The sequence below is a fragment of the Saccopteryx bilineata genome, chromosome 1 (assembly GCF_036850765.1).
Source record: "Saccopteryx bilineata isolate mSacBil1 chromosome 1, mSacBil1_pri_phased_curated, whole genome shotgun sequence".
Lineage (NCBI taxonomy): Eukaryota > Metazoa > Chordata > Mammalia > Chiroptera > Emballonuridae > Saccopteryx > Saccopteryx bilineata.
This window is the reverse complement of record NC_089490.1, coordinates 334,337,807-334,362,778: the sequence shown is the minus strand read 5'-3', so window position 1 is coordinate 334,362,778 and position 24,972 is coordinate 334,337,807. Positions and strand designations below refer to the sequence as shown.

Genomic DNA, 24,972 nt, shown 5'->3' with positions numbered 1-24,972 from the left:
GTCTTGTTAATCTAATACAGACATACTTAAGTCTTCCTTTCTGATTTTATAGGAAAATGGAATATTGAGAAGCAGTAAAAGAGTAACATAAAAATAAAAATACTAGAATTTACAAGTAATTGATGACAGCAACTCTTAGTTGAAATTCCTCTATGCCACTCAACCTTTAAATATTAAAATGAAAAAATAAGTCCAGCGTTACCAAAACTTCTTGCTTTCATCTCCTCAGCAAAAAATTTTTGTCATAGAGGGTGTTTAGTAAAAGACAGAGCACAGAAATTCTAAGTTAACTTTCATAACAGGCAAACATACCTAGAAAAAAAGAATTAAGAAAAAATAATTCTGTTGATGCACTAAACATCATTGTTACTTTTTCATTACACTATTAACAGCTAAGAAAGAAAATTTCAGATTAGGATAAGAAACTAGCAGCAGTCTCAGAAAGTGAGCCTAGTACAACTGAGAGCCTCCAGAAGAAGAAAGGATTGGCTATTTATGGATAAACTTCTGACATATCACTGGCTGTGCTTAAAATTCTTAGAGAAGAGGCAACTTTGCCACATTTTGACATCTGAATTTTTCAGTTGCACCAAAGCTGCAAATGGTAATGCTTCAGAGACTCATTTTGTCCTTGCTGAAGAAGCAAGTCAACATCTAAAGCAGTGGTAGTCAACCTGGTCCCTACCGCCCACTAGTGGGCATTCCAGCTTTCATGGTGGGTGGTAGCGGAGCAACCAAAGTATAAATAAAAAGATAGATTTAACTATAGTAAGTTGTTTTATAAAGATTTATTCTGCCAAACTTAGTGAAAATTCGACATAAAGTACTTGGTAAGTAATTATTATTATAACTCTGCTTTATAAATTTTATAAAGTATAATTACTTTCCTACTTTATAAATCACCATTACTGTGGAACCGGTGGGCGGTTAGAAAATTTTACTACTAACAGAGATAAAGAAGTGGGCGGTAGGCCTGACCAGGCGGTGGTGCAGTGGATAGAGCATCGGACTGGGTTGCAGAGGACCCGGGTTCAAGACCCCGAGGTTGCCAGCTTCAGTGCGGGCTCATCTGGTTTGAGGAAAAAGCCCACCAGCTTGAACCCAAGGTCGCTGGCTCCAGCAAGGGGTTACTCGGTCTGCTGAAGGCCCACGGTCAAGGCACATATGAAAAAGCAATCAATGAACAACTAAGGTGTTGCAACGCGCAATGAAAAACTAATTCTTGATGCTTCTTATCTCTCTCCGTTCCTGTCTGTCTGTCCCTGTCTATCCCTCTTTCTGACTCACTCTCTGTCTCTGTAAAAAAAATAAATTAAAAAAAAAAAAGTGGGCGGTAGATATAAAAAGGTTGACTACTCCTGATAAAAGAAAAACAGGTATACTTGCTTTGCCTGGGAGCAGTTTTATAGAAACAAGGAACTGAATCTAACCCTGGCTCTTTTATAAAATGCAGTTTACAGCAGTGGTCCCCAAACGTTTTTGGGCTACAGACTGGTTTAATGTTAGAAAATATTTTCATGGACTGGCCTTTAGGGTGGGACGGATAAATGTATCATGTGACCGAGACAAGCGTCAAGAGTGAGTCTTAGATGGATGTAATAGAGGGAATCTGGTCATTTTTAAAAAAATAAAACACTGTTCAGACTTAAATATAAATAAAATGGAAATAATGTAAGTTATTTATTCTTTCTCTGCGGACCGGTACCAAATGGCCCACAGACCACTACTGGTCCGTGGCCTGGGGGTTGGGGACCACTGGTTTACAGTATCTAGACCTAACAGCCACATCCCCTTTTATGATATCTCAAAAATGAAATGAAAACATACATAAAGTCACCCAGAAAGTGACAAATATATGTGTGCCTGGTATATATTAGTCACTCAAATATGTATTAGTTCAACCCTCCCAACCACCTACAATCAAATGCTCGTCTATTCTACTATAAGCAGCCCAGCTCAGTGTCATCGAGGCGGTGCTGCTCTTGCTCCTGTACTGTGTTCTCAACACTCTGTTTCTCTTATAAGGGTTACTGTGCTACCATCGACCAGTCACAGTGCTTCCACATTACAGTCACATTTAGGCTTCTCAGATGCAGGAAACATATTTTACCTGTCTTTGTTCAGCAATAAGCAGTGACTTACACACAGTAAGCATTCTATAATGTGTTAAAATAAAATGCTTTTTCCTCTGGTGATAAAATAAGCTTTATATATAGAAATGGTCTCCCAAGTGGGATATTAGAAGACAATATTAGAACTCCTCTGTTAACTTTTTAATTTAAAATTTCTATTTTTCATGTTTTCAATGTACCTAGTATACCGCTGTAGGAATATATAAACATACATATACTGAGGATACCTGTTAAAGAATATTTTCATGATATTGCTGTGCAAACATTTAAGAGATAATGGCTCTACTAAATAGAATTCCAGAGACATTAGCTATAAAACCAAGTCACAGAATAACAAGTTGTTTTCTGATAATGTTTCGAACATGGTCAGGCCACAAGTGGTGCATTTGAATCCACTTGCACAGAGATATAAATATATAGTGTAGTGTTCAAATATTTTATATTAAAGAATGTTATTCCTTAGCTGTTTCCGTAAAGTGTGGTTAAAAGAGAAGGTTTCTTTCCTGTATAAAGTAGAGGGCCTGTCCTGTTAAGCCTCTGTTGACTGTTTTGGGCTTTGCTTGACAAAACCCCATCTTGAGCTCTATTAGTAACACCACACAGTTATGCCAACATTACTCCTGTCACCCTCAAAATACTATTCATCTTATACTAGACAGTGATCTAGAAGCACTTCTCTTTGAGAATGCTGTAGCCAAACCTCTCTACAACTAAAGTATACTACTGCTTGAGAACCTACGATGACTAAAAACAGTTAACAGAAGGAATATGTTATTCCAAAATGGCATCTTTTTTTCCACCCCTTAAGTGAGAAGCGGGAAAGCAGAAAGATAGACTCCCGCATGCGCCTGAACAGGATCCATCCAGCAAGCCCACTAGGGGGTGATGCTCTGCCCATCTGGGGCCCTTGCTCTATTGCAATCGGAGCCATTTTAGTGCTTGAGGAGAGGCCATGGAGCCATCTTCAGTGCCCGGGGCCAACTTGTTCCAGTGGAACCTTGGCTGCGGGAGGGGAAGAGAGAAGTAGAGAGAAGGGAGAGGGGGAAGGGTGGAGAAGCAGATGGTCGCTTCTCCTGTGTGCCCTGACTGGGAATCGAACGCAGGACTTCTGCATGCCGGGCTAGGCTGACTCTCTACCATTGAGCCAGCCAGCCAGGGCTCCAAAACGGCATCTTAAGTCACTTCATCAGAATCATGGCAACCTAAATTGACAAAGAGTTAAAGTAAACCAAATTGGAGAAAGAAAAATAGATTGCAAGATTTACTAAACTCATGGGAGAAAATATTAACTGACCTATGCTAAAAATAAACAGTACCTTCCATATATCAGAAGTGGTTCCAGAGGTAAAAGAAATTCTTTTAAAACTCCATTTGACAGATCGGAATCATAAAACCTGGCTCAGTTTATCTGAATAAAATGTTCACTGCTGATTCATACTGAATTTCAACTTTTTACCCTCAAACACCAAAGAAAAGGAAAAGCTAAGGCTTATGTTAATTGGTACTAGAATGAGACAAGATAACAATTTAAGTGGACTACAGTACACCACTTATTTGCTGTTTATTAGAAATATAACACTTTAGTTTGATTTAAAAAAAAAAAATCCAAACTGTGTTCCATATTTGAGCTTGAAGCTACCTGATTTTACCTGACTTACATATTGTATTGGTCTTCCACCAAAAATGTCTAAAAAGATAGTTTAGATTAAGACATTTACAAAAAAACTTGCTCTCCCCACCCAAAACAGATAGCTTATAAGCGATACTAAGTTGAACCAAATACAAATTTTAATTATTATAAAATAAAGCTTGATACTTAGGGTAACACCACTTCTACAAATGCTAAATCAATTCGGGTGTCACTAATATAGTCCTAAAGAGTGATGTGTCTGGTTCCTGTGACGAGTCCACAGTCTCCAGCCCGTGTGGATGACTCAGGCTCTAATGTAGACCATACTCAACTAGGTTGTCCTGTCCAAAACTCTCCACTGAGCCTAGTCTATCTGTGTCAGTCAGATAATACTGATCATAATTATGGTGTCAAAATAATTAACTATGAATTATTTATAATCAAGACAATTTGTAATTCATGGGAAGAAATATAAACTGTATTATATAATAAGCCAGAATTTGAAAATAGGGAAACACACTGAATAAACGCAATTTAAAAAAATAAAGCAACTTTGTAGAATTTTCTTCTAAAAACAAAAAGTCCCTTATAATAAATAATCATTAATTTTTAAAAACCCCTCCACATCCCTAAGTGTATTACAAATATTTTTTTTTTCTTTTTTTGTATTTTTCTGAAGTTGGAAACGGGGAGGCAGTCAGACATGCGTCCGACTGAGATCCACCCGGCATGCCCACCAGGGGGCAATGCTCTGCCCATCTGGGGCGTCACTCTGCCGCAATCAGAGCCATTCTAGCACCTGAGGCAGAGGCCACCAAGCCATCCTCAGTGCCCGGGCAAGCTTTGCTCCAATGGCTGCGGGAGGGGAAGAGAGAGAGAGGAAGGAGAGGGAGAGGGATGGAGAAGCAGATGGGCACTTCGCCTGTGTGCCCTGGCCGGGAATCGAACCTGGGACTCCCACATGCCAGGCTGACGCTCTACCACTGAGCTAACCGGCTAGGGCTACAAATATTTTTGACAGCAAAAATATAAAGTATGCAAGGTAAAATCGCCAATTTATAAAGAAGCTGAGGCTCATCAGTTACATAGGCAACTTGCCCTGAAACACCAAATCAGTGAGGAGTTGGCTAAGCCTGTTGAACTGTGTGTCCCCATCCTGCAAAATGGGTGTTGAAGTCCTAACCCCCATGTACCCATGAATGTGACACAATTTGGAAATACTGTCTTTGCAGATGTAATCAAATAAAGATGAGGTCATTAGAATGGGCCCTAATTCAATGACTGGTGTCATAATTTATAGAAGAGAGAAATGGCCCAAGAAGACAGAGATACAGGAAGAATGTCATGTGACAGAAGCAGAGATTGAAGTGTTGTAGTCAAGGAAAAACTGGAGCTACCAAAAGCTGGAAGAAGCAAGGAAGGACCCTTCCATAAAGGATTCAGAAAAAGTATTACCCTTATTTCCAAACTTCTAATTTTGCAGAACTGTGAAAGAATACATTTCTGCTGTTTTAAGCCATCAAAAAAGGTTTACACTTTCTTATGGCAGCCCTACAACACCAATAACACCCAAATGCAAACCTGCCGACTCCAAGGTTGGTGTTTTGCTTTCTCTCAAAAATCTGCAACCCCAATTAATGTCAACTCAGCTCAGCTAGAATTTATAGCCATACTGAACATAAAGAAAATAGTTAGAATAGAGACTTTTAGAAAGAGACTTCTCCAGTAACTGTTAAGAGTCAACATAGCCCTGGTGCTTTTTATACACAGTGTTCTATAACTTCACTAGCAAGCACTGCTATAGCACTTAGAATAACTTAGATAATAATGTAGAACATACAACACTAAATAGCAAGAAGATAAACATATCTGGGAGGACTGAAGTACTCTCAAAAATATTAATTTGATTTTAAGAGTGAATAAGCAAGAGAACAGGAGCTATAGTAGTTATGCCCTAGGGAAGTAATGGCTTCCAAAACACTTCAGTGACATTATGGTCACTGACGTTCATCATGAAGATTTTGTAGAACTTCACAGTCATCCAAGATTTTACAAATATGTTCTTGATTTTAAGGTAACAAGAGTTTTTACCTTTAAAAATAAAAGTCCTGCCTGACCAGGCGGTGGCTCAGTGGATGGAGCGTCAGACTGGGATGCGGAGGACCCAGGTTCGAGACCCCGGGGTCACCAGCTTGAGTGCAGGCTCATCTGGTTTGAGCAAAGCTCACTAGCTTGGACTCAAGGTCGCTGGCTCGAGCAAGGGGTTACTTGGTCTGCTGAAGGCCCAAGGTCAAGGCACATATGAGAAAGCAATCAATGAACAACTAAGGTGTTGCAACAAAAAACTGATGACTGATGCTTCTCATCTCTCTCTGTTCTTGTCTGTCTGTCCCTATCTAGCCCTCTCTCTGACTCTCTCTCTGTCCTTTTAAAAAAAATAAAACAACAAACAAACAAAAAAACGTCCTCAGCAAAATCCCATTAAAATGTTCTTACTCTATGGGTTGTCTTATTAAATTAACAATGATCACCTAACAGAACTCCTCAAATTTTTGTTTTACTGACTGGTGTATGTACAATTCCTAAAGTAAATTCCCTCATGGCATCTTCTATGAGGCAATGATGAATGAGCGCAACACACTGCCGACAGAGCAAAAGGCCTTCAGAGAATACAGCTGGGCAGTCAGCTGACAGAAGAGACACTGCCAACACCCACAATTCCCACACCAAGACAGTAAGAACCCCCCATAAAACCAGCCTAAAAGCAAAGGGAACCATTAGTTCTTACACACAAGAAAGTCATAAAGAAGGCCATTTTTGGTTAAGAAGCCAACAGTACTCCTATTTAGAAGTGTAAAAAGCCCTCACAACAAGTCATTGTTTCCTTTCATACACTTAACTGATGTCAGATTTATTTAAAATTGGCCATTACTAACAAAAACACAGCCATCGTTTTGTTTCTAGCCACATCCTCCATAGAAAAAAAACACACCCAACACCAATCAAGAAAATTTAAAAATCAAATGCCCAAATGTGACCCTCTGTGGTTTTCATATTGCTTTGGGAAAATAGATCAATAAGGAATCAGTTAGTTTCTCATACAAATAAATGTACAGGACATAACAAGCGCAACAACCCTGCCCTGCAATGATCTTCCACATCTATACTGACTTATAAAACACTCCTTAAAAAATGTTACTTCACATCACAGTGACTTTCAAAAGAAAACTGAAACTAAGTTAACTCTCTTCATGCTTAGTATAACATAATAGCTTTTATCATAGTGCAATGCAGAAAGACTTTACAAACTATTGTTCAGCAATGGACATTTCAATTTATATACTAGCAACTACCAGAAATATTTATATAAAACACCAGGAAGAGAAGATGTAAGAGTCCTCATTCTCTCCAAGTTAATAAACAGACACATTATTATCCCACAACTATAGATCACAAAGTGAGCAAACTGTGAAGAAGCACAGAAGAGAGAGAAAAAAAAGGCAAAGCATTAACCACAGGAATCTAGTATTTTCCATGTAGTCAAACATCTAGGAGGATTCACTACTGTACAACATTTTTTTTTTTTTACGAGACAGCGAGAGTATCAGAGAGAGGGACAGACAGGGATAGACAGACAGGAATGGAGAGATGAGAAGCATCAATCATTAGTTCTTCGTTGCGCATTGCGACATCTTAGTTGTTCATTGATTGCTTTCTCATATGTGCCTTGACTGCAGGCCTTCAGCAAACTGAGTAACCCCTTGCTCGAGCCAGCGCCCTGGGTCTAAGCTGGTGAGCTTTTTGCTCAAACCAGATGAGCCCGCGCTCAAGCTGTCGACCTCGGGGTCTCGAACCTGGGTCCTCGGCATCCCAGTCCGAAGCTCTATCCACTGCGCTACTGTCTGATCAGGCTGTACAACATTTTTTTTAAAGCATGGCGTTACGCATGAAATAGAAGAACTTAATACCCATCTTGAAGCAATTAGCATTGCTCAATATATCTAATAAAGAATAAGCCAGTACAAAAACATGGAGAAAAGGATTAAGTGTATAGAAAGCATAATTTTAATACTAAACTGCAGTTATAACGAAGACAATTTCCTAAAAACACAGAGCAAACTTCCTCACTAGCAAGCACTAATACAACACTTAGAATAACCTAGATAATAATGCAGAATACAGAACACTAAATAGCAAGAAGATAATAAACATATCTGGGAGGGCTGGAGTGCTCTCAAAAATATTAATCTGATTTTAAGAGTGAGGAAGCAAGAGAACAGGAGTTATAAATTATGCCCTAGGGAAGTAATGGCTTCCAAAACACTTCAAGGAGCAGGGAAAGATTTTTGGCAATGGCTACAGAACTGGGATTTAATTAAAAGATTTTACTTTGATGGGATTTCATTTTACATTTAAACTATCATTTATTTTATATGTACAAAGAGATGTCTTCTGCCTTCAAGGGATTTTGAATTCCAGTTGAAAAAAAAGAGAGAGAACAATGAAAAGGTAATTTGTGGCCCTGAACAATTAGCTCATTGGTAGCACATTAAAGAGGTAAAGCAAAAAGTTCACTTGTTTGACAAACTATTCAAAAACTCTTCAAGAGTCAGGTATTATTCTAGGAACCAGGGACACAGAACTAAAGCCACATAGAAGCCTGCCTCTGTAAGGCTTACAGTCTAGTATAAAAGTCTCTTGATAAGACTGGATGGTGAGATGTGTAAGCAGACAGACAGAGACAGGTATCAGGTAATAAGTTCCATAAAGAAAAATAAGGCAGAATAAGGAAAAAATTTCAGATCTCAGAAAGTCTGGAAAGGAACGAGAGATGAATAAAGAATGCATAAAGAGTAAACACATTTTTATGACCGATGAAGGACTTCTGGAAAAGACAAATAGCAGAATACTGGATACTTATTGAAAATTGTAAAGGCATGGGAACTGAAGAACCTTTGTTTACTCATGATTACTTTTACAAGGGACTTTGTGAGGTAGTTTTAAGACATTAGAAAAGTTGAGGGAATGTCTTGTATGTTCAGTTATATTCAGATTTACTTCCTTAGATTTTAGAATATAGAGATAAGATGCTACAAATACTGCTACAGAAGGTCGTTCAAGTCTCTACATAATGGATTAAATTAGAAAAGCAAGGAACACAAGGGAGACTTGTAAAATAAACATGGGTTCAAATCCCGGTGAAAGCTGTAGAAGGCAAGAAGGTGGATCTAATGACAGCAAAGGAAGAACTAGTGGGGCTCTGATGAGATACAAAGAGAACAAACAGGGAAAGGAACCCGAAGTCAACATTATAAGATTCAAGATTCTGACTTTCAACCGATTCAAATCACTATATGTTAGGAGACCAAAGCCATCCACTGCCATAGGATTTTCTTTTTCTAGTTCTCAAATTGATTCCTTCATGTGCTCTTTTCAATCAATAATATTAAGCAATAAGAATTCATTTCAAAATGACTTCTCAACTAAAAACGTATTACCCAATGTTCTCATTCTAGTCTATTCTGGAATAAAGCAATAAGGTTAAGGCATTTGTCATGTTTCTTTTCATTCAAATGGAAATTCTTGCACTTTTGGGGTATTTCCGTGAATGAGTTATGTGGATTTTACAGGCAACAAGATATAAAACCTGGGTTGAGAGTAGATGGTAAAAGTCAGCAATGTTTTTAAAGGTAGAATTTTACTAAGATTTCTTTTTAAACCATATTAAAAAGAAGAAAAATATAAAATGTTCCAAGGTTGACAATGTTAACCAGAACTGCAGAGAATGTTCTTGACAACTACAGTAGTTACATCCTGGATGTATAAATGCGGTTAGAATCTAGCAGGAAACGCGAGAAAGTATGGTTCTGATAAAAAGAAGACAGTGCTACTGCCCCAGCCATAGAGATCAGTGGAGACATAGTGTGGTATCAGTGAGCACTGGACCAGGATTGGGAATTTCTGGGGATAAACTGCATTTCACTAGTTATTTAGTTAAAGAATCTTTCCAAGTCTCATCTTTTCTAATCTATAAAACAAGATAGAGATACTAAGCCCATCTACCTTAAAGGTTATTTTGAGAATAGGGTAAAACAATGCATGTGAAACTGCTTGGTAACTGTCAGACAGCATTCAAAAGCTTAAGGTTCCAGGCCCTGGCCGGTTGGCTCAGTGGTGGAGCGTCGGCCTGGCGTGTGGGGGACCCAGGTTCGATTCCCGGCCAGGGCACATAGGAGAAGCGCCCATTTGCTTCTCTATCCCCACTCCCTCCTTCCTCTCTGTCTCTCTCTTCCCCTCCCGCAGCCAAGGCTCCATTGGAGCAGAGATGGCCCGGGCGCTGGGGATGGCTCCTTGGCCTCTGCCCCAGGCGCTAGAGTGGCTCTGGTCGCGACAGAGCGACGCCCCGGAGGGGCAGAGCATTGCCCCCTGGTGGGCAGAGTGTCGCCCCTAGTGGGCGTGCCGGGTGGATCCCGGTTGGGCGCATGCGGGAGTCTGTCTGACTGTCTCTCCCCGTTTCCAGCTTCAGAAAAATACAAAAAAAAAAAAAAAAAAAAAAAAAAAAAGCTTAAAAAATATTCTGTTTCTGAGACAGGAGCTTGCAAGACAACATCCCAATAGGGTGCAGGGTTTAGCCACACATCAGGGAAAAAACTTCTGTAGTCAGCAATTCCTGGTAAATTTATAGCTCTGAACTATAGCTTTTTTTCTTAACTACATTTAAGTTCTTATCACTTAGTCTCTCACAGCAAAGAAACAAATTTTTAAAAATAAATGATATATATCTGAAGTTAAAAGAACAAAGAAAAATCTAAAGGACAAGATACCATATCTCCCATGTATAAGATGCACTCTGTTTTGAAATATTTGGGGTCTAAAAACTGGGTACATCTTATATAGTGGTAGCATAAGTGTGGCATTTAAAATGACATAGATGGAACTGAGGACAAGGCAATATATGAAGACAGACAGTGATTCATCATCAGACACAGATGAGGACAAGCTAATGGATGGGAGTTTTGACAGTGATGAGGAGTTGTATGAATTTTATGATGAATAAAACTTGAGTTCAATAACTTTATGCAATACTTTTTTCATATTTCGGGCCCCAAAATTAAGGTGTGTCTTACACATGGGAAATATGGTAACCTCAAGAAAACATCTACATCAATACTTAAGGAAATCATTAACATCTTAAAAGATTATCAAAATGTAGTTTGTATCTTCAGCTAGTTAAGTCAGTATTTAAAAAGTACTGCTGGCAAAAGACAGGAGAGAGAAAAATGATATATATCCATAACCCATTTTATAGAAAACAAATGCAAAAAATTTAACTGATTTAGAAAAGAATAACTGCATCAATTACCCTGACTCCCAGTTCTTTTCTTTGTAAAATACTTAATTGATTAAGAATCAGAAGGAAAAAGTCACTCTAACGAACATAAGAAAAGAGGCATCTGGGAAATATATAAATTGCAAAGAACATGGATTTTACCTCTTAATAAGAACTAAATTCAAAAACTACTCCCAGTTACTGTTACTCCCCGAAGTGCCAATTTATTAAAATGAGTTCAACACTTAGAAAGGCTGAAAAATCAAAGGTTCTCCTATGCTTCACTAGTCTAAGAAACACATACGGACTAGATTCAAACTGGATCAACACAAACTAATTCTGGCAATGAAACACGATATACACTGACATATGTAGCATTATATATATTCAAGGGGAAAAAGAATAACAAGTCCATTACCAACTGCACTGGCACTGCCAATGCCAAGGCACTGAAGCTCTGAGCTCAGTGTTTCTGGGGTTTACAAAGGAGATCCATGCCAGAATCCGGAAGAGAAAGTAGGCTCCTTAACCTCAGAAAAAAAATCCATCCTATGGATTCCCCAACTGTAAACTTTCAATTTTTCATCTTTTATATTTGTAATCTGCTTGTCTTTTCCTTCCAAATAATCAATATTCCTAAAAAACTAAAGCAAATCAACATTCACCATGAAGGAGAACAATGCTAATATTTTGTTATTAAGCTGTATAAGTTATTATGATATTAAGTTGTATAAAAAGACTTTTTCGCATTGTATTCCTTCCACATCAAGCACATTAAAAGTTAACACGTAGCACATTAATGAATACCTGCGCTCCTGATACAGGGCCAAAGGGGTTTGGTGGTCTCATGACAGGCTGGCTGTATATTAATGTTGGCTGTGTCATTACAGGTACACTCCCCATTTGAGGCGGCTAAAAAAATAGAAAAATTTCAAGTTAAGGAATGTTGACTGATATCTCCCTTATTATAAATAAACAAGAAGAATGATAGGGAGGAAAATTACTACTATATTTGCTTTAAGTTAAAGGGAAAACTACTGTAAATGCAAGTAAGACTGGCAGCTATAAATTTTAAAGAGTATTTTGGTATAAAAGTCTTTAATGTGCCCATTTTTAGAGTTTGTATAAAAGTTTAGATTTTTCTATACAATGAGTTGCATGAAATTTAAACCTCACTACAGTATAGCAGACAAATTAGACCAAAATGTTTTCAAATTTGCCAGTTTTAGATATAGGGGCACCTAAAACAGTAAAATGACTACGACATTTCAAAGTAAACTGTCTTTGTAATCAAATAAAGTTCTTGTGCCATCATGCAAGTGATCAATCACAAGTGAATACAGCTGATTCTCTGAAGAGGTTTCCTCTCTGTGGTTATTTCATTGTATTTCAGAGATTTTTTTGGAAGAATAAAATGAGGTTTAAATTTATACAACGAGGTAAGAGTTCATTCTTGACTAACTGAAAACAGAATCTCAACTGACCATCTCTTACTTTAAAAATTACCACTCCATGGTATTTTTCTTAACTTTCTATAAATTCTATTTAACCTTTTCATTAGACTCTTATTTGTAGAGAGAACTTCTCACTTTAACTTCACTGCCTGAGTTTTTGTGAAGACTCCTTTCTTATGTAATGGCACCAATCCAAAAGCTGTGAAACGTCTTCACATGCAGGAATCTTACATCTTACTTTCATAAGACGTAAATGAAGAAGTAGCACAGGAGCCACTGCAGCAATACCAAGGGATGCAGTGCTGTCTCCTATCAGCAACAGCTCCTCAAGCATGTACAGGGGGTTGAACCCAGTACCTCCATTCCTCATCTAAGTGGGTCTATTTATGAAGAGTTAGAAGAGTTAAGAATGTGGACTGTGGCCAGCTTAAAGGTTAAAAGGCAGTTTTGTACTCTATCTACCAACCACTGTTATAGAAAAAAATTTCTGGCTTTGGCATTAATATAAAGTCACAGCAACAAAGACTTCAAGTTAATGTTTGGTAGGCATTTTATACTTCATTAAATACTCAAAGTTATGATAGAAAAATAAGCCAAGTGCCACTGTGAACATTAATAAATGTTATTTGTTGTATAATGACTATTCTAGAAATACTTATAAAGTCAATGAATGCCTTGGTACACACAGGTTGTGTTAGGTACTAAGGGTATGAATAGCAATAAGTTTTTTTTGCAGTTAAATTTGTAATAAAAGCATGCTAAATATAAATCAGTCTATTTTCAAAAACTAAATAGAAAAATACTTACAATCCCATATCCTATCATGCCTGTTGGTGTAGTAGCAGGATAGGCCATTACAGGGGGTGCCTGAAATAGCGAAAGAAAAAATAAACAAGGGAGAATAACTCCTGTGTGTCAAATGAGCTCAAGAAATAATAGCTGTAGTTCCACTAAAAGAATTGCTAAGACAGCTATGATTAAACGTAACACTTGTGACCATTAATAACTGTCACTACTCAATGAAAAAAAAAGGTGTCTTGCAATTAGCAGAAAAGCAGAATGATTAAAAAGAAAAAAAACATTTAAACTTAGATACCTAAATGGTGATATAAGATTTCAACAAGCTTTTATAGCTTCAAATATCTTCAGATTTTAAAAAACATTCAGTCTATTTTAAAGTCTATTACTTGAAAAATATTTTAAAGTCTACTACTATTATGAAAAATGTTTACTCAGAAGAAGTAATATTATTAAATGTTTTCCTGAGCACTTCAGCTTTTAAGCAAAAAAATTAACCCAAATCACCTGACCAGTGGTCGTGCAGTGGGTAGAGCATCGACCTGAGATACAAGGTCACAAGTTAGAAATCCTGAGGTCAGTGGCTTGAGTGTAGGCTCATCTGGCTTGAGCATGGAATCATCAACATGATCAACATGGTCGCTGACTTGAGCCCAAGGTCGCTGGCTTGAATAAGGGGTCACTGGCTGTGCTGGAGCACGTGGTTGAGGCATGTATGAGAAGCAATCAATGAACAACTAAAGTGCTGCAACTAGAAGTTGATGCTTCTCATCTCTCTCCCTTCATGTCTCTCTCTCTCTCAATCTCTCTTAAAAAAAATCCCAATTCAATGAATAATTTGATCTTCCAAAAAGTTAGTTTCTAAAGACCTCACTTTTTTCAAAGAACCCCAAAGATTTCAAACCACTATGGGTATGACTATTTCAATAAAGCACATAGTTCTTACACAAAGTATGTATATTAAAATTCCTCCGTATTGACTCCATAAATTATTTACACTATATTCTGCAAAGCAGCAAATGAGAAGAGCAATACATTTTTTAAGTCTGTATGCTTTAATGCTTAAAATAGCCACCCACTACTAAGATGTTTAAGTTTTCCTCTTTCTCCTACTTCAACTCATGATCTGTAAATGTATCTTCTGACCACAAATCATTTTTGATATATTTGCTGTCTTAACAACATTCCCTGTGTGTGTTACCTTATAATGAAACTAAAACTGAATACAGGTGAAAGACCAATAACACTGCTGAAACATAAAAAAAAACAAAACTGAAAACATATGGCAATTTGAACATACGCATGAGAAGTAAATGAAGCAAACTAAAGTGAATAGTTAAAAGTTTAGTATTTGGGTGAGCATGTAGGACTTATTGGTCTCTCTCTACTTAAAAACCAAGAGCTGCAAGAGCAGTAGACAAACTGCCAAGTACAGCAGAAGCCTGTAAGATTTCATGCAATTGTTATTTTCAACATTATCACAATCAACATTTCCCTTCATTCAGAAGTCATCAAGTGCATAGTGGCAGCACAGATACACACACAGACACCCAGCCATCTGGCAGCAAATGGCAGAATATTAAGCAAGAAAAAAAATTTTATATTTCCCATGCCACCATCAGAATCAAATCTGCAACACACCCATGAAATCAGTAGATGCTAGGAAGAATTTCTGGCACATTGAAAATCTGAATGTGAAAACAATAGCTGAAAGGTTATGAGATTCTGCTACAGCAGTGGTTAATAGCATGCCAATTTATTGCAAAAAGGCTAGTTTTTGGTCACTTACGTATTGTGGAAAATGCATGCCATTCTGTTTTTCCCAGGGAGAACAATTACATAATGCAATAACACTGGATTAGAACAAGTACTTACACAACAAAATACAGAGAGCATTTTAGTTCACATGTACATTCACTAACTACCTAAAATCCCTTGTAGTTCCAGTATCTAATGGAAGAACATCTATACTAAAACACTATCAAGGTTGACAAAGGAAACAGTCTTTGGTATTATTCCCTTGCATACATAATAGTTTATTGACTACAAGTGTCATTAAAACATAAAATCTATCAGTAGTGCAAACAGTACAAAATTCAGTGCATCCCATCAACCAGGTTGCACTAACATCTATCACAGAAAAAAAGCTAGCATAATTACAAGAATTTGTAGTATGACATCATTATATATTTTAATAAAATACCAAAGAATTTGTTTTAAATTAAAAAATATTTTAAACCTTGACAGTGTTTAAGGATTAATAAAAAGGTTAGAAATGTCACCAGAAGCAGTTTACCTAAGTAGTGAATCACATCACCAGCCCTATTGTTAGTCACTCAAAAGAAATTCTATAAAATACATACACACAAATATTTTAACAAAATCTTGAGATGATACACATCACTATATAAAACATAGCACCATAATAAATATGCTCTTATCAACTTACATACAAATCCTAGATGGTTGGATGCCTATTACATTAGTCAATCTTAGGTGATGTGCTATCTACAAATTCCCAATATTTCATATAGATTAATAATAATTCAATACAAAATAAGAAAATATTCATTGTATCTTCATATCAGCATTTGGACTTATATTGTTCCTCATATATTATCAATGTACAGTATAATTCACACCTGATGCTATAAAATCCACTAACTTCACCTCCTCCCAATCCCTAGTCAGTAAGGTGTGTTGCAGTGGGGGAAACACTGAATTCAGAGCCAGAGGGATGGATTTCAATTTAAATCTTTCTAGTTGCTTTGCACTTGAAAAAAAATATCATATACTTCATCCTTACGAGGATGATATCTGCTCAAACACCCCCCAAGAGGTCTGTTTACAGACTCAGGATAATGCCTGTGTAGGTACAAAAACCTAAACTATTTAAATGCAAGATTTTATTATTGGTGATGGTAGTTAATACTATCAGGGAAAAATTACTGCTTTAAAAAGATGCTTAAATCAGTATTATGTTCTATTTATGAAGACTGAGAATAAAAGATAACGTCCCACAAAATTTATCAGCACACTATTTTATGATTACCTAAGCAAAACAGGGCAATGCTATGGAAGTGATTTAATAACAAGTGGCTATAACAAGGATAATAGGGGTCTCTAATAACAACAGGAAGCCACAATGTGTAGCTGGTATTGTCAAATTGCTGCTATTAGCATACTGTTACAGGAAAGCATGTTTCAAATTTTTCCACAAGAAGAAATTGGTTTTCTTTGACCCAGGAAGACTTACTGGGATGATAAACAGCAGCTGAATAACGATAGGAGTACAGCCACAATGCTACTCTGAAATAACTACCTCTTAGAGTAACTGAATACAGTAACAGAACTTCTTCAGTACTAAATGCTAATTAATTAGCTTATAAAATGAATCCTCATTATTCATGGATTTTATATTTGCAAATTTATCTACTTGCTAAAATTTATTTATAATCTGAAAAATCATTGCTCGTATGCTTTTGAGGTCATCTCTGGACATGTGTAGAGTGGTGAACAATCTGTCTCTCTGCGTACTCAATCCTAGCTGAGGCTGAACAAGTCGATGTTCTGCCCTGTTTCAGCTGCAAGATGAAGATGACCATAGAATGTAGGAGAGAGGGAACAGTGCAGTAATAAGAAGCAAGAAGTTCTGGCTCTGGGGCAAGCTGGACAGAACTAGAAGCTCAATTCTGGGATGTTACAGAGGTGGCCTCAGACAAGTCACTTAACACTTCTAAACCTCATTTTCTCTTTTGTAAAATTTAAAAAAATATTATCGACCAGAGTAAGGTTTTTTTAGGAATTAGGATTATAATTTAGGTAAGATGTGCGTGTGTGCATCCGTGTGCGTCCGTGTGTGTGTGTGTGTGTGTGTGTGTACTTATAACCACACAGCTGATTGTCCACTGGCAGCAGTTGATTTGCTGCACTTATGTTCTTAAAGTCACCCTGAATTACTAAACATTGAGCCGTTGCTGGGAAAAATATGTATGTGTATGTAAACCTAGCAATGGTTCAGTGTTTGGGTGACTTTAAGAACATAAGTGCAGAAAATAAAGAGAATCGACTCTATAAATTATATGACAATATTAATAAAAGCCAAGCAAATATAGTTTCTTTACCGATAATGAGATTAGAAAGATGTTATGTCCTAGATAAATGAATAATAAACTTGAAACCAGTGATAGAGAGTAGTAATCAAGAGCATATCCTCTGAGATTAGGTTATGTGGGTTCTAAAAACCACCTAATCATTCAAGAATTCTATGATCCTGGACATAAGTACTTAATTTTGTGTCTCCATTTCCTTAGCTGTAAAATGGGGACAATCACAGTTACTATCACTTAAGGTTAATTTGAAAATTATATAAAATAAAACCACATATTACTTATTAAAATATGCCTAACACAAGTAACCTTTAAACCAACATTAGCTACTAAAATATACCTACAAATAGTCCACTACTGCTCCTTAAAAGAAATACAAATTAGTTACAGTTCTAAAACTGAGTAATAACAATCTTTCCATTTATGCCTATCACTGTCAAAACATTTTTGTTACATACACATTTACCTAAATTATTCATGTTAGTATGTCATGAGCTTTTCCAACTCACCATTGTTGCAGCATTCCAAGCAGTTGTTGGTGCAACTTTTGGTTGCCAATTAGATCCTCCAGTTAGCTTCTTTTCACCTGGCTGACTCCAATTTACATCACTTTAAATAAATATAAGTGAGAATATTAAATGTCTGTTATTATGAAGTTTCCTTATTATATATTTAAATTGAACAGAACATTTTAGATGTAGAAGACATCTTGACACATACTTTCGAGGTGAAAGCCAAATAAATCCACCTCTAAGCGGCACACAGGTATGAATACAAATAAAAAACTCACTTCTTAGTGGTTCCATTTCCAATGCCAAGATCTAAGACAAGGAAAAAAAAGCATTTAAAAATTAGGCTTAAAAAAAAAATAAAACAGCTTATGTTAAGATTAAAGAATCCAAAGAATACTTACTGCCCACAAGGTTGGCTAAGGATGAATCCAAGTCATCAGATACTAACTTGTTAGGTGGAAGCTTGGCAACAGGAAGACTCTGGTTCTGAGAAGCCACTGTTGGTTTGAGAAGTCCACCTAGTTCATCAAAGCCTTAAAGTTACAAACAGATGAAATAGGATTTGTAAGGAACTTTATAGTGCTACAGCTTTCTAAAGGAGGCATTTGCCTTTTCTCCTTGTTTACTAAAAAAGTCCTCCAAAAAATGAATACTAAACAAGCTGTTAAATGGAAAAAGAAGTATTCACCATTTAAGTGAACTGATTGAGAAAGCTGTATTTGCTTTGACAGCAATAATTTTGTTTTATTTCATGACAAATGACATTAAAGTTAAAGGGGATAAAAAATAAAGCACTCAAATAAACTATTCTTACTCCTTTTATAAAAGAGAAAGGAATGAAATGCAATCCTCTCCCTTATCTAACAAAATTTTCTTAAGACTTACTTATACCTGAAGCAATGTACGTAAAAATACATCTCTGGAAATTTTGAGAAAAGTTTATTTCAAGAAATAATATAGATAGCTCTGTACCTTCAAAGTGGAGAATGTAAGGTATATGTAAAATATGTAAATTAGAAGCAAATGAACCATTAGATAATCTGGTTCGGTCTAAAACCAGCTAACCTAAACTATACCTGAGAAATTGCAAAACTATGCTCCATTGCACAGAACCATCTAGTAAACTAGGACATTACATACTGAGAAACGGAAATACAATAAAACCCCTTACAGTCTTCTATCAAAAGGTAGACGGCAAAGATAAACCAATCAAACCAACACCTGAAAAGCTCAATAGTATAATCTAGAAATATCAGAGAATTTGATAAAATCACTAAAAATGGTGGTTTAAAAATACAAACAATTATTTTCTACTCTCTTTCTCCCTTTTCCCAGCAGGAAAAACTCAAAAGGAAAAAGTCAAATGCATCAAAAAGTAAAATTATAACCCTATTAATATACAGAAAAAACCCTCAAATCCTTAGTCTATAAATACTCTCTATCAGCTGACTTCTTATGTTTTGGATAACTAATTGTATATTATAAAATTAAGAAGACATCAATATATTTCTTTAAATGACTTGAATCTAAGTACAGTGTGTCCATAAAGTCATGGTGCACTTTTGACCGGTCACAGGAAAGCAACAAAAGATGATAGAAATGTGAAATCTGCACCAAATAAAAGGAACATCCTCCCAGTTTCTGTAGGCTGATGTGGCAGCATGTGCGCATGCACAGATGATGATGTAACACCATGTATACAGTGGAGCAGCCCACAGCCATGCCAGTCGAGATGTGGACGGTACAGAGGAAAGTTCAGTGTGTTCTGTGGCTCGCTAAATTCGAATCCATGACCAAAGTGCAACGTGAATATCGGCGCGTTTATAACGAAGCGCCATCACATAGGAATAACATTACTCGGTGGGATAAGCAGTTGAAGGAAACCGGCAGTTTGGTGGAGAAACCCAGTTCTGGTAGGCCATTAGTCAGTGATGAGTCTGTAGAGGCTATACGGGATAGCTACCTAAGGAGCCCTAAAAAATCTGTGCGTGAGCCCACATCGAACTGCACTGAATAGGTATGAAACTGGGAGAGTTTCCCTTTTATTTGGTGCAGATTTCACATTTCTATCGTCTTTGTTGCTTTCCTGTGACCGGTCAAAAGTGCACCATGACTTTAAGGACACACTGTATTAACCAAAATCAAAGGCCATCCATGGTAAGAATAGAATTGTTAATTTTATAGGAATGTATAATCTTTATAAACTTCTAATTAACAAGATATTAAATGGAAATAAGTAGAAACCTCGCTCTACATATTAATCAATTTCTTTTAAGACAAACGAATGAGAACAATATAGTAATAATCATCCTCAGAACAATAAAAAGCGCCTATACCCACAAGCTCTGATATTTAATACATTCGAGCTGTTTATCGATGGACTATCTCAATCAACAACTCTAAGTACCACAGGTACAGTTCCCTAATTTTAAAAAAAGCCAATTTCCTTTTAGTACAGGGTAAAAATTCTCATGAGTTAAAAGCCCAACAATCTATACACAGCCAGTATCAACTAAGCACTCTAAGTTGAGCCAAACCTCTTTTTTCCCCTCTTGTTTAAGCTCTTACAGAAACAAAATCTTCCCAGACTCAAAACTGTCACTAACGGAGGACCCGGGTTCGATTCCCGGCCAGGGCACATAGGAGAAGCGCCCATTTGCTTCTCCACCCCTCCGCCGCGCTTTCCTCTCTGTCTCTCTCTTCCCCTCCCGCAGCCAAGGCTCCATTGGAGCAAAGATGGCCCGGGCGCTGGGCATGGCTCTGTGGCCTCTGCCTCAGGCGCTAGAGTGGCTCTGGTCGCAATATGGCGACGCCCAGGATGGGCAGAGCATCGCCCCCTGGGGGGCAGAGCACCGCCCCTGGTGGGCGTGCCGGGTGGATCCCGGTCAGGCGCATGCGGGAGTCTGTCTGACTGTCTCTCCCTGTTTCCAGCTTCAGAAAAATGAAAAAAAAAAAAAAAAAAAAAAAAAAAAACTGTCACTAAGAAAGGGTAATAGTAAATAGTCCCTTGAAGTTCTTTAATCTAGTGGTTAGGGGAGGAGGAACAACTTCTTTGGCTACTGCAATTTAATCTATTTATACATGTTAAAAGGAGAATTATCTATCGTTACACAGAATCTAAATTAAAACATTATAGCAATGTTAATAAAATAAATTTTTCTTACCCCCAGAATCTACAATAACATTGGTAGATTTATTTCCAAACACAGATTCGAAGTCAACATTAAGGCCTGCTGAAGGATGTGGCTGTGCAACTGGAGAAGGAGTGAATCCTAGGAAAAACAAATACAAAAAGTTTGGTTCTTTAATAAGTCTGTATTTACAGCCTCTTTTGTAATGATAATAGAATGGAAAAAGCAAAAAATTCCCACAACAAAAGCCAACCCGGCAAGCAAAATGTTTCCTCCACTACCACACCTCATTGTTGATTCCATTTTCCACAACAAAATCATCCCACTGACAAAGAAAACAGAAGAACAAGTGAAGGTGAACTATTAGTATGTTTTGTTACAGAGAGAAAAAAAATCTCTGCTTATTTTTACCTTAATGTTGTATACTGATTATCTTTAAAAAAATAAACACACCTATAATAAACACAATGTAAGGGTTCATTTGGGAATGAAATAAGTAAGTCTATGTTGCTTTAAAATCAGATTAATCCAGCCTGACTAGGCGGTGGCGCAGTGGATAGAGCATCAGACTGGGATGCAGAGGACCCAGGTTCGAGATCCCGAGGTCGCCAGCTTGAGTGCGGGCTCATCTGGCTTGAGCAAAAGCTCACCAGCTTGGACCCAAAGTCTCTGGCTTGAGCAAGGGTACTACCTCTGCTGAAGGCCTACAGTCAAGGCACATATGAGAAAGCAATCAATGAACTAAGGTGTCGCAATGAAAAACTGATAATTGATGCCTCTCATCTCTCTTCGTTCCTATCTGTCTGTCCCTATCTATCCCTCTCTCTGACTCTCTCTCTGTCTCTGTAAAAAAAAAAATCAGATTAATCCACCTGGTATCTCCAAGAGTCTTTTTCCCTCTGTCAATGATTAATGAAAAGCTGTATGATTAAGTTCATCTGAGAAGTGACAGGATTCTGAAAGTTGCAACTCACTAATCCTCATGTCCCCTTTATCAAGGTGCTTCCTGAAAATCAACCACCCGATACTCAGATCATTTTCAACTCCCACCATCCCTCTAACCTCCCCTCTAACTTCAATTTATTAGTTCCAACAATGGGGTTGACAAATATAAAATCAAACATGCTAATGTACCTAACTCTTATCTAAAATACTAAAACATAAATAGGAAACCTTCTTCTTTCTTGTCTGTTTTACACTGAAGCTAGTGGTATTAAATCAACACCCAGCCCATGCCCCTGAAACAATACTACACTGAGGTAACAAATATAAGGTTTGCAATTGTATGAGGTATTTTTTGTGAGGTTCTGAATTTCTAGGGATGGAAAAGAATTAAAATAATCTAAAATTATAAGGGTTGTCACATATCTTGGGGAACTTTCAAATCACTAAGTATACATCCAAATAGAGAATAGTCTAGGAAAGATCACAAAGAATGAATTCTTCTACTTTGTTGAAAGCTATATAAATGGCTCCTAAATTCTCTTTCATTTCTGAATTCTATAAACCCAGAATAAAAAAAAAAGATATTAGAAAGTTAAGAACTATATATATCATTAGGTATAAGTTAAGCTTTTGAGTCCTAAACATAGGCTCTCTTTCTTTCTGCTAACGGACTTTAAGTCTGTCAGAATTGCACTTTGAAATCTTGCTGTACACACCAGGATATAAAGTACAATACAATGTTGTACTAAAGACTGGTCTTTAAAAACAACAACAAAAAGAACACACAGTAAAAAAGGAGGATAAGATTTGCTGAGAAGTACAAAGTCCTCAAAGACAGAGGCCAGAAACTAACAACTTATTAACAATGACTCACGCAATTTAGTACACATTAATAATATGATACTACTTTAAAAGTAATATTTCATATCATAACATGAATATTCTGCTGGCACAAATTTTTAAGAATATACAAGTTTGATCTTATTTTCATAAGTGTTTAACCCTTAAAATAACTTAATTCAAAGACAGTGGTCATTCAATGACAGCACAAATACTATCAAAATACAAAATAATTTAGTATATAAATCTGACATTTCACCTAAAGTTTCCTAAAATGATACAGACTTACCAATTTAATAATATTTGTACAAGCTGTTTAAAAATTATATCATGGCTTACTGGTTACCTTCCTTACAGAAATAATCAATATTTCTACTCAAAAAAGACAAAAATCTATCAAGCTTAATTATGTGTCCATGCTATCATCACACTTTCCTAGTTAAAAGAAATATGCATAATGTTTATCATTCTGGAAACAATATCTTGGCTATAATGTCACTAACTGTAGAAAAATACATGGAACAATAATTTATAACTAGGACAGTAAGTATACCAAATTTTTATTTTCTCTTGCTATTTTTATCCCAACTTTCTAGAATTTGATTGATATCAGAGATAAGACTATTTTTTTATAGTATCATGAAAACAAGTTTATTACTTTCTATAAAGAGAGAAGCCATCTTCTGAGACACCTAGGGGACCAATCTGTGAAATTACATTATTATTACCTAAAAGTATAAAATGTTTGAAAGTATAAACACGTAACAATCCAAGAGCTAGTAACTCAAACTTAAACTTCTACAAAGACATAGAAAACATGTACAAATAAATTTTTTTTTTTCCATTTTTCTGAAGCTGGAAACAGGGAGAGACAGTCAGACAGACTCCCGCATGCGCCCAACCGGGATCCACCCAGCACGCCCACCAGGGGCGATGCTCTGCCCACCAGGGGGCGATGCTCTGCCCATCCTGGGCATCACCATGTTGCGACCAGAGCCACTCTAGCGCCTGAGGCAGAGGCCACAGAGCCATCCCCAGCGCCCGGGCCATCTTTGCTCCAATGGAGCCTTGGCTGCGGGAGGGGAAGAGAGAGACAGAGAGGAAAGCGCGGCGGAGGGGTGGAGAAGCAAATGGGCACTTCTCCTGTGTGCCCTGGCCGGGAATCAAACCTGGGTCCTCCGCACGCTAGGCCGACGCTCTACCGCTGAGCCAACCGGCCAGGGCTACAAATAAATTTTTAATAATTATAATAGCGAATTCACTACTGGGGAAGCAAGTAGCTTATTTTCAAAATAACAGTTTTTAAAGTAATTAATAAATGCTGGTAATACACACGCTTTCATTATCACTTCAATGCCCACCATCAACTTAATGGCCTTTTGTCCCCGGGGTCACTTTTTGGGAGACTGTCAAGGACAGTCAACCTTTAATTTTTAAAAGTTACTTTAAAAAATATACAAAATTAATATTATCATTTCAAAAAAAAATTGGGGAGACAAAAAAAAAAGATGTACTGGCCCTGGCCGGTTGGCTCAGTGGTAGAGCATCGGCCTGGCGTGCAGGAGTCCCAGGTTCGATTCCTGGCCAGGGCACACAGGAGAAGCGCCCATCTGCTTCTCCACCCCTCCCCCCCTCTCCTTCCTCTCTGTCTCTCTCTTCCCCTCCCGCAGCCAAGGCTCTACTGGAGCAAAGTTTGCACGGGCACTGAGGATGGCTCTGTGGCCTCTGCCTCAGGCGCTAGAATGGCTCTGATTGCGGCAGAGCTACGCCCCAAGATGGGCAGAGCATTGCCCCCTGGTGGACATGCCGGGTGGATCCCGGTTGGGCACATGCGGGAGTCTGTCTGACTGCCTCCCCGTTTCCAGCTTCGGAAAAATACCAAAAAAAAAAAAAGATGTACTAACAGACTCTCCAAATTAAGGTCAACTTTACAAAATAATCACTACACTGAACTGTCTACTATTTCGTTTCACCATGGCCCAGAAAAATTCTGTCACTGACTAACACCACTTTGTAGAACATTTATAAACCACTGCCCTGCACGGCTAATCTCAAGAGGAAAATAATATATTAGCTAAAGGTACAAGATAA

The 24,972-nt window shown here is 37.4% G+C and overlaps 1 protein-coding gene across 12 annotated transcripts in view; it reads right to left on the bottom strand.

Annotated features, from left to right (window-relative positions):
• The window catches only part of PICALM (phosphatidylinositol binding clathrin assembly protein), a 134,193-nt gene that overhangs the window by 5,963 nt on the left and 103,258 nt on the right, over window positions 1-24,972 (bottom strand). For 4 of the 12 annotated variants that reach the window (XM_066248627.1, XM_066248645.1, XM_066248699.1 and 1 more), the window contains 7 exons: window positions 21,130-21,237; window positions 18,367-18,498; window positions 18,244-18,274; window positions 17,963-18,062; window positions 15,134-15,157; window positions 13,354-13,413; window positions 11,900-12,004 (listed from right to left, as the gene is read on the bottom strand). In XM_066248627.1, the coding sequence (XP_066104724.1) occupies window positions 11,900-12,004; window positions 13,354-13,413; window positions 15,134-15,157; window positions 17,963-18,062; window positions 18,244-18,274; window positions 18,367-18,498; window positions 21,130-21,237 (560 nt within the window). The remainder of the gene's footprint in view (window positions 1-11,899; window positions 12,005-13,353; window positions 13,414-15,133; window positions 15,158-17,962; window positions 18,063-18,243; window positions 18,275-18,366; window positions 18,499-21,129; window positions 21,238-24,972) is intronic. The other 8 variants (XM_066248669.1, XM_066248650.1, XM_066248719.1 and 5 more) reach the window with 3 other exon arrangements.